General features: G+C 41.9%; 1 protein-coding gene across 4 annotated transcripts in view; it reads right to left on the bottom strand.

Moving 5' to 3' along the window:
• The window catches only part of Syn1 (Syntrophin-like 1), a 48301-nt gene that overhangs the window by 17872 nt on the left and 16191 nt on the right, over positions 1 to 14238 (bottom strand). For 3 of the 4 annotated variants that reach the window (XM_045767910.2, XM_045767911.2, XM_045767912.2), the window contains exons 4-7: positions 10378 to 10611; positions 8452 to 8669; positions 3728 to 3855; positions 3339 to 3532 (exon numbers count right to left, since the gene is read on the bottom strand). In XM_045767910.2, the coding sequence (XP_045623866.1) occupies positions 3339 to 3532; positions 3728 to 3855; positions 8452 to 8669; positions 10378 to 10611 (774 nt within the window). The remainder of the gene's footprint in view (positions 1 to 3338; positions 3533 to 3727; positions 3856 to 8451; positions 8670 to 10377; positions 10612 to 14238) is intronic. The other variant, XM_045767914.2, reaches the window with a different exon arrangement.

Genomic DNA, 14238 nt, shown 5'->3' with positions numbered 1-14238 from the left:
GTATTGGGGTGCATAATAAATAAATAAATAAATGGATGACTGAATGAATGAATGATGGAAACTATATGCACATCAAAACAAGCAACTGCCCGAAGAAAATGAGTAAACCTGAGGAAAGATGAGGCAAACAATTATTATCACTGGATAAACACGCCTGCCATGATGCACCCAACTACTACCAGATGGCAACCCAGGTCACTATTGGTCCCCACCAGCCAGCCGCCTTATTGACAATGCATCCAAGCATTGCCAGTTTTCTGGAAGGGAATAAAAGATTAACATAACACAAAACACGGACTGCATGTAACCGTGGGAAAAGACAACAGAAGAAGAGAGCCCTGGCCAAATCACTAGCTACATGCCAAACTCCTAAGAGCCACACAATTGCAACAAAGCTCACGAGCAATAACCAAGTAGGGGGTCGCCAACACTTGGCTGGAGTGACAGAAGGCCAGATATTCTCAATAGTGGATATTGGCAAAGAAAGCTGACAAAACGGCAATTTTTTTTTTTCACGCATTTCCCCAACTAGGTAGGTCCCCAATTATTGCTAGATGAACATGTGTATAGAGTTAAGGTTTGGCATCCAGTCAATCCTCCCTAGTCAGGGATCGAACTCAGACAAATCACTATTGAAGCATGGGGGGGAGTGTGTTACCACTATGCCTCCAGAGACTCTATGCCATACATTATGAGAACAGGGATAAACTGCAGGCTTGCTAAGCTGAATAAACCACCCAGATGACCTGGAAGAGACAGGCCTTGGTACAAGAAATGTAAGAGATTGGGTTAACAAACAAAAAAGCAGCCCACACAGCATGAATATTGTACAAATAACACTGCTCCACACCCACAGGACAGAGTACAGTGGAACCTCTGTACTCTGCTCCACACCCACAGGACAGAGTACAGTGGAACCTCTGTACTCTGCTCCACTGTGCTCCACACCCACAGGACAGAGTGGCATGACGAACGAATCCAGTTACGAGCATTTCGAGTAACGAGCAAGCCACTCACAGAAAATTTGCCTCGACCGATGAGCTTTCGCTCGATTAACGAGTGTTCCCGCTGGTTCTCGGACACCTCCGACGACAGTGTTGTTTCGCAAGACGAGTTTTCCCGCATGACGAGCTCAGTGCCGGAACGGATTAAATTCATTAATCGAGGCACCACTGTATATTATGCATCTCCTAACAGACACATCAGGTGTCGATACCCTCCAGGACACAGGCTTCTCATTCTTAGACAAAACTAAGGAAAATGCTGAAGGCATAGAAAACATAGATCAGGACCCATGAAACAGTAACCCCTACTTCCAGAGAAGAGCACAAATCTCAGCAACTAGACAACTGGAAGCAAGAGCCTCAAACCATCCAGAAAGATCAAGCCATCACTCTACTGGGAGAGGTATAAATTCAGCAAGGAAGGTGGATTAGGACACTGGACTGCAAGGGCCAGAAGCCAGGGCTGAACTGGTCACATGAAAGCCAACAATTTGACTAATGTCAAATTAGTCACTAATAAATTGGTGACTAAGTTAGCATTAATTAAGAAGTACGCCCATGTGTGTTACTATTATTAATTATTATTATTTCATTTACCTGGGCTCTAGGAGACTCGAACCACGATCTCCACGCGTGTGAGGCAGAAGCTCTATCCACTCGGCTATGAGAAGTCTGAATAGAGCTTCTGCCTCACATGCATGGGATCCGTGATTCGAGTCTCCTAGAGCCCAGGTGAATGAAATGTTGATTTCCACGGAAGTGTGAATGACAATTTATTACTATTATTGATGAAACTCTGGTTCTAGGTCAAGAGATGGGAACAAAGTTATTCCATGTTATTGTATGAAGATTGATAAAATAATTAAAATGTCATCGAAAGTTGTATAGATTAAAACTCGGTAAACCCAAGATAAACGAGTGTCCAGAGATGGTTTGTTAATGTTGAATGATGAATGATGAGAGACCTGGTGAAAAGTATTTAAATGACTGAGAGCAAGAGAAGAGGAGGATGACCAAGATGGGCAGAGATGGTAAGTGAGCGTGTGAAGCAGCAGCAGGAAGCGAGTGTGAATACGACACAAGAAGTGATGGTGGAGCAAGCCCAAGTCGCAGCAATATATAAAGCAATGAAATGTTTAACATGTTTATGACAGCTCATATTAATCTTATGAAGACTGTTGATGGTTTACTTTTGTGTGGTGGTACTGGTTGCCATTAGTACAGTTTAGTGAGTTGAGTGTGGTGACTGGTTGGGATTTTTTTGTTCTCAATATATTTACCATGCCTTTTCTTTGCATTGCTTTCATGCATCTATCTTCCTTGGGTTTATGCATCCTAACAATGAAAGTTGGAAAAAAGAGGTAACATTGATGATGAGAATTTTAAATCCTTTTGTCATACTCTTTAGAAGGAAAAAAAACCCAGTCTTGTGTCGCCTTGGGTTGGAGGTTGCAGCTAGTTGTCTCGTCTTCATTATGAGCTGTGCGGTGCAGCCGCCTCCCAGGTATGTCTCTAGTTTCCTGCTGTTTGGGTTGTTAGCTCCAGGGAGCCGATGAGACTTCCCCACAGAAAACCAACGTTGAATGTAATGAAACGGCATTTTCTGGGTAGAGCCTCGGAGGCTCCCTGGCACCTTTCCTTCCCCCGGTCGGCAGGTCATGTTTCCGTTTTTTTTTCAGCCTCTAAAGTGACGGTCCGGCTGCTGGCTCAGTGGGCTGGGATGCCCCCTTTCTGGGGTGGGGTTGGGGGGGGGGGGGGGGGGGGTCAGCACGAACGAGCAGTGTGCAGTGCGTTTGTTGTTAGCTTGTTTTTCTTTCCTGGAGTTTCTATCCTCTGTTCAGTCTCAGGATGCAATTTTTCTACCAGGTGGGGTCTGTTTTGAAGTATCTACCTTTCTAGGCGCTCAACCCCGGTCGATGGCAGACATGAATACTATCGTATATGCGCGTTTCATAAGCTATTGCTCCCTTTGCCTCTCTGAGGGAACCATGTTCTGCCTAGTGGTCCCTGGTAAGCAGGACAACTTTATATGACTGAAGCCACATACTAATATTTGCCAATATCAGTCCAATAGCTCCAGGGAGCCAACAGGGTTTCCCCACAGAAAAGTATCTTAAAACTGTTGGTGATGATGAAGAAAGTAATTAAAATATCCACAAAACACACTAAGCTATTAAAGTTAAAAAGCACTGTGCAGATGGAAGATATGATAAAATGAAAGTCACACTGATAGCCACAACTTCTTAGGGGTTACTATGACTCTGCAAAGGGTATAACACCAGATAAATGTTTGAAGGAATACTGCCAATAACCTGTACCATGTCAAAAACTTACAACAAGCAACTTCCTTCTGTCTCTGAACAGCGGTGTGTGCACCCTGTACCAACACTTTCACCCAAGTTGCCAAGTCACGATGTGTGTCGTGCTGGAAGACACTCATGGCTACCCCTTCTTGGGTGCCACAACGCATTGTCATCGTAATTGGCTCACTACCACCCAACGATCCCTTGTGTGTTGAATTAACAATTCTGAAATATATCCACAATATCTTATATAAAAAAAATATATATATTATACACATATATATATCATAGGATGGTAATGACATTAAATAATTGTTTTCAACATTATTACTGCATTTTGCTTTTGAACAAGGAATTCTTTTATTTGATTATAACCAAAACAAGACCCTTTAAAAACAACAATTTTGCTGACAAACAGACCTGGTAGCCAAAAGTGGATAGAAAACAAGAGGGTTGGCCCAAGCCTCTTTTGTCCATGGGACTTCTTGGAAGAGGATCATATCATGGTCAGTTACAGCACAAAACTGAGGCTCCCATTCATCTTTACCCTGGAAATAATTGTAATTAACAGACAATTCATAATTTATAATCCATGAATCAACTTGCACATTCAACTATAATGTCCAATAGTAAACAAAAAGATGGAGGACCAGGCCAGGCCATCGCTCCATCACTCACTCAATCTCACCCACTCATTCCCAGTTGTCTCAATGAAGTTCAAGGCTGGAATTAACAGAAGCATTACCTAACAACCCAAGTGCAGGCTTAGTGAATGAATATGTCAGTGGTACTGTATTCCAACAATATTTAGGTAATAAAAAATAAGAAATAGCATGAAACAACAAAATAAGGCAGGTCAAATGAATAAATCCACAAGGGCCGTGACGAGGATTCAAACCTGCGTCCGAGAGCATCCCAGATGCTGCCTTAATCGATTGAGCTATGACATGGTAAAAGGAGTTGAAACCGAAGTTCTACTGAACTTACTTGCCCTTGTGGATTTGTTCATTTAACCCTTAAAGTGCGCATCACGTCATATGACGTGCTGGACGTTGTTCCAGTCAACTGCGCATCACGTCATATGATGTGTTGGAGTACTACGCAAGATTTAAACAGCCCGCGGATACACGGGGTTCACCACACCTTCATCAGGGCTCTTGTAAACAGACGCCATTTAAAAAAAAAATCGTGGGCCAAACTCCCGGGTGTTATTGGCCTCAGTATTGAGTGAGCAACCAAGCCTAACGCACGCAGCATGAGCTAACAGCACTGCTGTTCAGCTTGTGACCACAGCATCGCCTAAAAATGCCAAATTATACTTGTTCATGCTATTATGTAGCGATGATATTATTACAGAAGACCCCTGACTGTGATAAAACTGACCAGGGTTCTGATAATATCAGGATTGTGGTGATATTTAGCACTGTGCGCCATGGAAGGAGGAGTAATGCTGTGGGAGGGAGGGTGGTGGCGATGTCTTTTGACTGTGTGTGGCCACCTTTTATTGACTGCACTCAGCATACCAGCTTAGTGGTTCGCTATGGTGAACACAAATGTAGATACTTACATATAACGTGTGTATAGATGGTATAAACAGCAAGAGAAGGTTTGGAGCCGCCATTTTGGTGAGGGCGGTGGCGTCGTCTGCACGACGCCACCGTGCAGACGACGGTGTTGTTTACTGGTTACCACGATGGTCTTTGGGCACCATACCAGTTTATTTGTACAAGTATGGTGAATAAAACAGGTAGATATTTATATATAATGTGTGTATATAGCGTAATAACACCACACAGTATTGTTGGAGGAGAAATATTAGTGTGTCTGGCCTTGAAGGCGGCTGCCGATCAGCCGACTGTGTGAGTAGCCACATCTTTGTGCCTTTACTCACCGTACAAGCTTAGATGTTCAGTTATGGTGAACAAAACATGTCGATACTTATATATAACGTCTGTATATAAGATATATAGCGTAATAACACCACACAGTATTGTTGGAGGAGAAATATTAGTGCGTCTGGCCTTGAGGGCGGCCGCCGATCAGCTGACTGTGTGAGTAGCCACATCTTTGTGCCTTTACTCACCGTACAAGCTTAGATGTACAGTTATGGTGAACAAAACATGTCGATACTTATATATAACATCTGTATATAAGATATATAGCGTAATAACACCACACAGTATTGTTGGAGGAGAAATATTAGTGCGTCTGGTCTTGAGGGCGGCCGCCGATCAGCTGACTGTGTGAGTAGCCACATCTTTGTGCCTTTACTCACCATACAAGCTTAGATGTACAGTTATGGTGGACAAAACATGTAGATACTTATATATAACGTCTGTATACAGTGAATTATAGCAAAAACATTATTGTGGGAGGAGAATGTGGGTGAGTCAGATGACTGGAGGGAGGGCGGGAGTGGCTGGCTGGTACACGGCGGTCACTCCTCGTTACTTTTTGACTTATAATAGCTACTTAGTGGTTCGTTATAGTGAACAAAACATGCAGATACTTATATATAACCTGTGTATATAGTGTAATAACCGACGAAGTATTTGTTCACTGATTGATGAACATAATTGAATCAACAATATGCACACCATATTTTTGAGTACAGCAATGATTCACTCATTTTATTATATAAATATATCAAACTACACACTATTGAATAATATTACAGCAAAAAAAGTATGAAAAATCAATCAGAGACATTGAAATAATTCGGTAATTATCTCTTTGTGGCAACTCCGGCCTGACAGCTTGCGAGCAACAGACCACCTGGGACGCACGCTGAGTCAGCGCCTATAATTTGCCAGACTTCCTTGCCCTATAGCGGGCAATATATGCCACTTACGATTTTTTGATTATTTTTCCCGTGATCAGTGAACACAAATTAACAGGTTAGAAAGAAAAAATAATTTTTTTTTTTTTCAAAATGACATGCGCCTGTGGGGATGACAGGATATTAAACCCCGAGCATGTTAAGGGTTAATGCATCATGCAATTGTGATTTCTGTGTGTAAGGCAGGTCAAGCTGATGGAGCAAACTGTAGGGTAAAGTAGCAGGTTCATTATGGAGCAAAAGGGTGAGGTCATGAAAAATTGGTCTCACAGAAACACTGGAGACAGCAAGTCATGAAGGGCAATGAGGGCACAATGTGCCAGAAAATTACCAACTATTTTCTTGGTGTTCTGGAAAAATTGCCACCAGTAATAAAGAGACTTGGAGAAAATACAGAAACTACAGGAAAAAAGAAAGAATTGACAACTAAAATGTTTATTGAAAAATAATTGTTAGGACAGAGTCAACGATAAAGAATCTGGTTTAAGATTCTGGAAATAAAAATAATGACAGCAGCAATGAAGGTAAAACTTGCCCTGAAGATACACGTTTGAAGCAAAGTTGAGTTGGCCCAGGAGTCACGTGCCTCCCAAGAACCAGATAAAAATAAGAAACAAGCAGCACCAATACCATCTAGGACAAGAAATGTAAGGCCTCTTGATGTTTCAGATGCATCATAACCCCATCAGATGCTGCCCCAGGCAACCCAGTCTAATTACACTAAGACAGAAGGACCAGAGGAGTTATGATAACAATATATAAGATACAAAGGGAGACGGACTGATATTTTTTTTTCAACTGAAAGAAAATGGAATGAAAATGAAAGGGCACAAGTGAAAGCTGGAAGCACAAGTCAAAGAGATGTAAGAAACTACTTGCAAGCCACCTATGCTCCTTGTAAGTGGAATAATCTTGGAGCAGGAGATAGAACACACATTTATTCACAGTTTCAAGAGCAAGTACAATACAATACCAGACCACTGGGTAATATAAATGAGGTGTAGCCAAAGAGCTGGATCTCTCACCAATCAACAATTAGTTAAGGACACATTTCACTGATTTCAGTTGAGATTCAAGACTCTCATTAGCCATCATATAATTCTTCTCTATGTGGCTCCTTCAACCAAATTCCTGTAGTTATGTCCATCTAACTTGTGCAGGCGGTGAAATATACACAAGTCAACTCTTGTCACAGTTGCCCACTATATGAAGACCAAACCACACATCAGAAAATAAAGAAACAACGATGTTTTGATCTGTCCTGGACCATTATCAAGTCGTGTGATCGGAGAGAGGCATGTGTGGTTTGGTCGTCATATCTTCAGCCACATTATTATGACTCATCGTCTACATATGGTGCCCGTTATATATCACCATTTACCCTCGTACCCTACATTCAATGATGGTTCTTACCCTACCTAATACATCAGGCAATCTCTGGTCACACAGAGGTTGACCAGAGCTTTTTTATCTCATGATCAACAGAATTGAAAAATAAGGATTGCAGACCAGAACACACACTAGAAGGTGAAGGAACGACGACGTTTCGGTCCGTCCTGGACCATTCTCAAGTCGATTGTGACTTTACAATGGTCCAGGACGGATCGAAACGTCGTCGTCCCTTCACCTTCTAGTGTGTGGTCTGGTCTACATACTTTAGCCACGTTATTGTGACTCATCGCCTGCATAAGGATTGCAATTGCCAACCGAACTGCATTTATGAAGGTCTCTCACTGTGCTGAAGCCCTATGTGTTATGATGTCCTCTCACTGTGCAGAAGTGTTGACATTTTCATTCACTAATGACATATCCATCATATTTCTCCGTCTTGCTCACCCTATTTGAGTTAATTATTACTTGCATGGTATATGACATTATACATATAATGGATTACCACTCAAATGAAATGACTAATTCTAGACCTTTTCAGCAGCTTAAACAGACTATGTATTTACACAAATTTGTATACACAAATTACATGGAAAAAAATTTGCTTTATATAAACAAAATATTTAATTTAATTTGCTTTTCATTGGCATCATAATTTAAATCTCAATTGTCTGTTTACCAAATTCGATGAATCCAACACTAATCTGATTTGAATCTTGTTGCACTTAATTTTGTGTTGAATCAGGGGTCCACAAGAGCCAAAATTCATTGCACTCCATTTCAGCCCCTGCACTGGAAAACAGCAATATCTTGGCAACCTAGTCCATCAAAACAAGAAAGACAAGCAAAATTGTCAAAACTATCAAACTCAAGTTTATACCTTGCCTCACCATAACAAAGAAAAACTGGCACTCACTTGATCTATTTTCAGCTTAAGCCAACCCATGTGATGTATCGTAGCTTTGTCTAGCACGTCTCCAAGCATTTTGTTGGCGTGAATGAGTGCAGAAATGGTGAGGCGATCTAGCGTCGAGTGCAAGGCATTGTACCAGCTGGCAATGTCTGCTTCTGAGGAGCACTTCATTATGAGACAATGTAGGCGATCAGGAGAGTGCAGCTCAATGCTGTGAGGTTCTGCAAAATGGTTTCATGCAAAAAAAATAAACAAACACTTAGTATTTAATTCAATTCAAATAGGCTATTTTTTTTATATAACAAAACATTGTATATAATGAAACAGTCACATTCAGGGTAGCCCCTTAGTTGCTCTCCAGTGCTTAAGGCTCTGGGACCAGAGACATATAAAGACTACTTAGTCCCTGGACTTGTGCAGGTCTACCAGGAACAGAATCCAACTTGCTCGTCGAGGTGAGGGAAGCCTGGGGGACCAGAAATCGACCAAAAACCGAGAAAAGTCTAGTAACTACAGGCAAAACAAAACAACTGTTCTTGATAAGCAACAAAACATAAGAAAACAAAGCAACGTACTGCAACAATCCCAACTCCAGCTCACCCAACTGCCACCAGGTGGCAGCCAAGATTACCCAAAGTTCTGACTGGTCCAGAATCTGGTCAAAACTCTCACTCAAACTGCCCTCTGTGAGGTGAGCAAACCCCTGAAGCCCACAGGAGGACTGCCTTACTGATCCTTGGAAGCACCTGATAGGGACTGCAGCAGCCTCACAATGGGCAATAAAGCAAACTAAAAGAATGAAAGAGAACTCTGGGGGGAAGTACCACAACCCAGAGGACCAGAAAGAAGCATGGCTGTTCTTAATTATGCAAACTGGGCAGCCCAGCATGCCCCAACTGGCAAAGAACCCCTGCCTACCCAAGACCAAACGAAAGTACCAGGACCCAAGCTGACCCCAAGAGCGAGGTAGCAAACCAAGTAGTCACTACCCCTACAGGAATGGGGACCCATAGGACCCAAAGAAGGAAAACCTGAAACCCAAGCAGTGTACTCAGAGGATGCTTAGGTAAGAGAGCCCGAAGCTCATGCAGCCTTTGGTTCAAACTACTGGCCACCGCCAACACACAGAAGGAACACCAGCAGGGAGAAGCCAATCAGGTAATCGAGGCCCGAGCAGACGTCCACCCCATTTAGCTTCAGCCAGTAAACTAATGGTCCAGCTGTCCTACCCCCCCCTCTCCTGGGGGGTGTGGAGGAGGTCCCAGCCCAATGAGTGGAATGCTGTGTGATGACATGTTGCTTGTTGCCTTTATGGGGGGAGTTTCTTGCCTCTGTTCAGTCTCAGGTTGCAGTATTTCTACCAGGTGGGGGTCTGTTTTGAAGCGCCTACCTTTCTGGGTGCTCAACCCCAGTCAATGGCAGACATGAATACTTTCAAACATGTGAGTTTCATAGGCCATTGCTGCTTTCGCATCTCTGAGGGGACCATATTCTGGCTAGTGGTCCCCAGTAGGCATGAAAACTCCATATGACTGAAACCCCGGACTAATATTAGCTAATATCAGTCCAATAGCTCCAGGGAGCCGACGAGGCTTCTCCACAGAAAAAGACACACTAAAACAGAAAACTACATTGAAGTTTTATCCAAGATTATCATGATTCAGTAGTAACTTTGTATTGACATTTCAATTAAATTTAACACTACTGAATAGCTACATTAAATATATTTGCACTGTATTTATCAAATAAGGTTTTACTATACACTTCATATATTACACTAAAACTCATTTACACAAGAATTATGAAAATGTGGAAAATTATGAACTTGTTTAAGTTCTCAGAAAATAAATTCACACAAATTTGTTATGTTAAATAAAACATATCTTTAATGTCACCTTTTGAATACAGAAATTCCATTAAATGACATACCTTCACATCTAAAATTCTGTGTAAGATGGCAGAAGAGGAGAGGAACTGATCTTGTATCTGGCCCATTACTCATAACTGGGGAGCTTCTGTCTTCATCAGTGGTCAGAAACCCATTTTCAGCACCCAAAAAACCGGTCTGGAGCTCCCACCCAATATCCGCCATTACCGACGCTTTGCGGAAATAAGGTGTCACTTCTCGCAGATACTTGACTGTAACATAGAAGGAGGGCACCACTAGAAGGGAGCCACAGAAAGTCAACACCAAACAAGTCATAAACCACAGACACAACTCTCAAGAGGACCAGAATGCAAGAATGTAAATAGTTGTGATCACCAGTATTGTGTCGCCAAATAAAACCACCCATACAGTGAAAATACAATAACAAATTAAGGTTGAAGTTTCAAAATGAATCCAGATCCAGGGTTCAGAATAGTTTCCAAGCATGGTCCCAGTCCAGAAAGGGAATTCCAAAGGTAACCCATTAAATAATCCAGGTTTGGTTATCATTGTCCGCATATGGTGGATGGGTCAAAGGGTTCCAGGTTTGTAGTGTATCCATTGTTGGTTTGAAGCCCAGGTTGGATATGGAGTCCCGGGTGCAGATTGTGGGGCCGTGTAGGATATGGAAAGCAGGCAGGTGAGGCAGGTCGAGGACGGTACATGCAGAAAGACAAACAGAAAACAAACATGAGTGAGCAGCCACAAATCAAATCACATAATAGCCCTTATACAGTACAGTAAATAATCAAGCACTTTCAAAATAGTCCAGCAACCGCTCATCGTGGTTGTTTGCTCAAACAACTAAATCTACAAGCAAAACATTCTAAACAAGCTATTACCTCATACACAGTACTGTACTTGCTACACCTTGTGGATCATGATAAATGCTACCAATAAAGCAAAAAATAAAAGAAATACCTAACAGGTTTGTATGGCATAATCAACATTACATATTTTATTTTTCCTTAAGCTTATACAACTCAAATACTACCAACACACCAAACAAATCCTTAGATATAACCAAACTCACTGCATGTGTGTGAATCCTATGCTCAATAATATGCAATTAATATATGTACGGTTAAGAACGTTCCCACACAAGTATCTTACAATACACTTCAGACAACGCAGTAAACCACCAAAGTTTAGAGTAGACTTTACCAGTGATGAGGGTTTGTTTACATTGAAATGGCATTCATAAAGCCTTTATAGGTGAAATCACGTCTACTGTCAACGTGGAGTTTTGCTGCATTAATGCACTACATCAATACAAGGAAGAACTGTTTAGCACTTCAAACTTTGTCTATATCTTACAAAAATATTCAAAAATATTATCCCAATCATTTCTACTAGCTTTATCGCTACTTTTCTAAAGTTTGGTAGTTTCCATTATTGCAACTATTCACAAATATTACATTACTGTCCCAGTCCTAGATACTATCCCAATCCTAGATACTGTCCCAATGCTAAAGCAGGAATTGAAGGACAGCCGGAGAAAGATGATATTAACACTCTCGTCCAGCGGGGACGGATATTGCATCCATAAATACTGTAACTCTACAAATGTCCGGCGGGGACGCATGTTGTGTTCAAATTTAAAATATTTGTTAAAAATCCATTTTTTATCCAATCGTTATGGGACGTGTTTTAAAATGTGCGCCAACGTCTTCCCATTTTCTGTGATGGCTCACGTGGCATCAAGGCACCGCCTGCCCCATAGTAGGCCCATTGTTATTGTGTCTATGCTCGTGACCGCTGCGGCCTCCCAGTATGCACCAAAAGATCTTCAGCTACAAGTAAAGGGTAAACTGGCAATAGCTAAAACTGTATTCCAACAGAAGGACAATATTTTTATAATTCTGTGGAACGATAAGCGAGTTGTTTCACTCGTCACATCTTGCCACAATGCTGAAATACAAGAAGTGGAACGAAGGAAACGAATACGCCAACCTGACGAAACATCTTCATCGTAACAGGTCACTGTGAACAAACCAAAGGCAATCAGTGACTACAATAACCACATGAAAGGTCGTGATCACTTCAATCAAATGGTCAAATATAATCATTTCACATGGAAATGTCAGAAGTGGACGAAGAAAACCACGTTCTACTTTCTGCAAATGGCAAGCCATAATGCTTTTGTGTTATACAAGTACTACACAACTGATACAAAGAAACTCTCATTGCTCTATTTCCACGAAGTAAATATTTGCTCACTACTGAAGTTTGAGCAATTGGCCTTTTCAAAATTAAAACATCATACATGCTGGTGATGTACATGACGATGAGAGCAGATTTACTGCCGACAATGTTGCAACACCCAGACCATCAGGTGTGGAGGAGGGCACTATTCCCTTCTTCACCTCGAGAAGAAAATTCATCATTTGACTCAGAAGACGAAGGTCAGATTACTCCTTGTGGTGCTGCTCCTAGGAGAAACCCTTGTATTATGGATAAACCCCGAACGTCTGAACAGGAACTTGAACTATTCTCTAATTCGCATCAAGAAAGGTCTGAAGTATCGTGTCTGCTACAAGTCTGTTAAAAGGAAGGATACCTATGTATAAGTGCAAGTCGTGTGGTGTGGCACCGAGTGCTGCACCATGCTCCGGCTTGTACCATCGCAAGAGGACATACTGGGTGGATAAGCAGTAATGCTTAACTTCCCCCTCCTCCACTCCACCTATAAAACATGGGTTGAGAAACTCCAGGAAACTTTTTCCTGGAGCAGGTAGAGTGGTTCAATCTAATGCTCCACTCATGCTCTATAAACATCATAAAGTGGTAAGTACATGTACAGACATGTTTTTTCATTTATTTATACATATGACATTGTGGTACAAACACTTATGTGAAGGAAGCAACACAAAAATGTCAGATATTGTGTCACAAATAATGTCAGGAATGAATAACAAATGTAAAATAATGACAAAAAGTCAGTTTTTCACATGATATATTTTATCTTATGGTATTGGTAATGATGTTCTTCCATTTGTATTTATATGCATATATCCCTTTAGAGAATTCTAATGCGAACAGTTTGACACCAAAATGAATGACGTAACACGTAAATTGATGTTATCAACCTGAAAAAGAGTATACACATTTGTGTGCTGGTGTTTCGGGTGTGCCAATAAGTGCTCACTCACGGGTAACCCTTGGCCGATTTCCGGGTTTGCTGCAGGCGGCGCACCCGGCTTTTTGACCTTATATGCATATATCCCTTTAGGGAATTCTATTGCAAACAATTTGATACCAAAATGAGCGACGCAGCATGAGAATCGAGGTGAGAAAACCTAAAAAAAAAAGAGTACACACATTTTAGTGTGTGGACTTGCTCACGGGAAGCACTCAACCCAACTTGGGGTGAGCTGGGGCGCTCACGACAGGCCACTCAAAGTGTTAAGGAAGCCTGCAAAATAAGATGAATCTGTGAAACCCACTGGAACGCAAAAGCTTTCACGAGGGAGCAGACGAAAACACCCAAGCGGATCAAAAGTGACACAGGGCCCCCCCCCCCTCCCCTCCCACAGCCCTCAAGATCACATCACCAGAAAGAAAGCCCTGGGGTCTATTTTCCTTTTGTCAACCTTTCCTTGGTTCCAAGAATCAAATGTCCCAGTGCCCAAGTCAGCTCACGGTTGGTGGTCTAGTCAACCTGGCTGTTAGATGCCGCCGCTTGCAGTCTGAGGCATGAACCGGGTATACTTTGGAGGCATTTGTAAAGTTCTCTTTTGAAACGTGTGAAGAGTAGACTAGTTGTCCTCCCCCCCCCCCTTATGTATAGAGGAAGAGTACTGAGAAGTCTTGGTTCCTTAATGTTGACATAATTGTCTCTTTGCATACCCATTGCACTTTTG

The sequence above is a fragment of the Procambarus clarkii genome, chromosome 91 (genome assembly GCF_040958095.1).
Source record: "Procambarus clarkii isolate CNS0578487 chromosome 91, FALCON_Pclarkii_2.0, whole genome shotgun sequence".
In the NCBI taxonomy this organism is placed as follows: Eukaryota; Metazoa; Arthropoda; class Malacostraca; order Decapoda; family Cambaridae; genus Procambarus; species Procambarus clarkii.
This window is presented reverse-complemented; position numbering and strand designations above follow the sequence as displayed.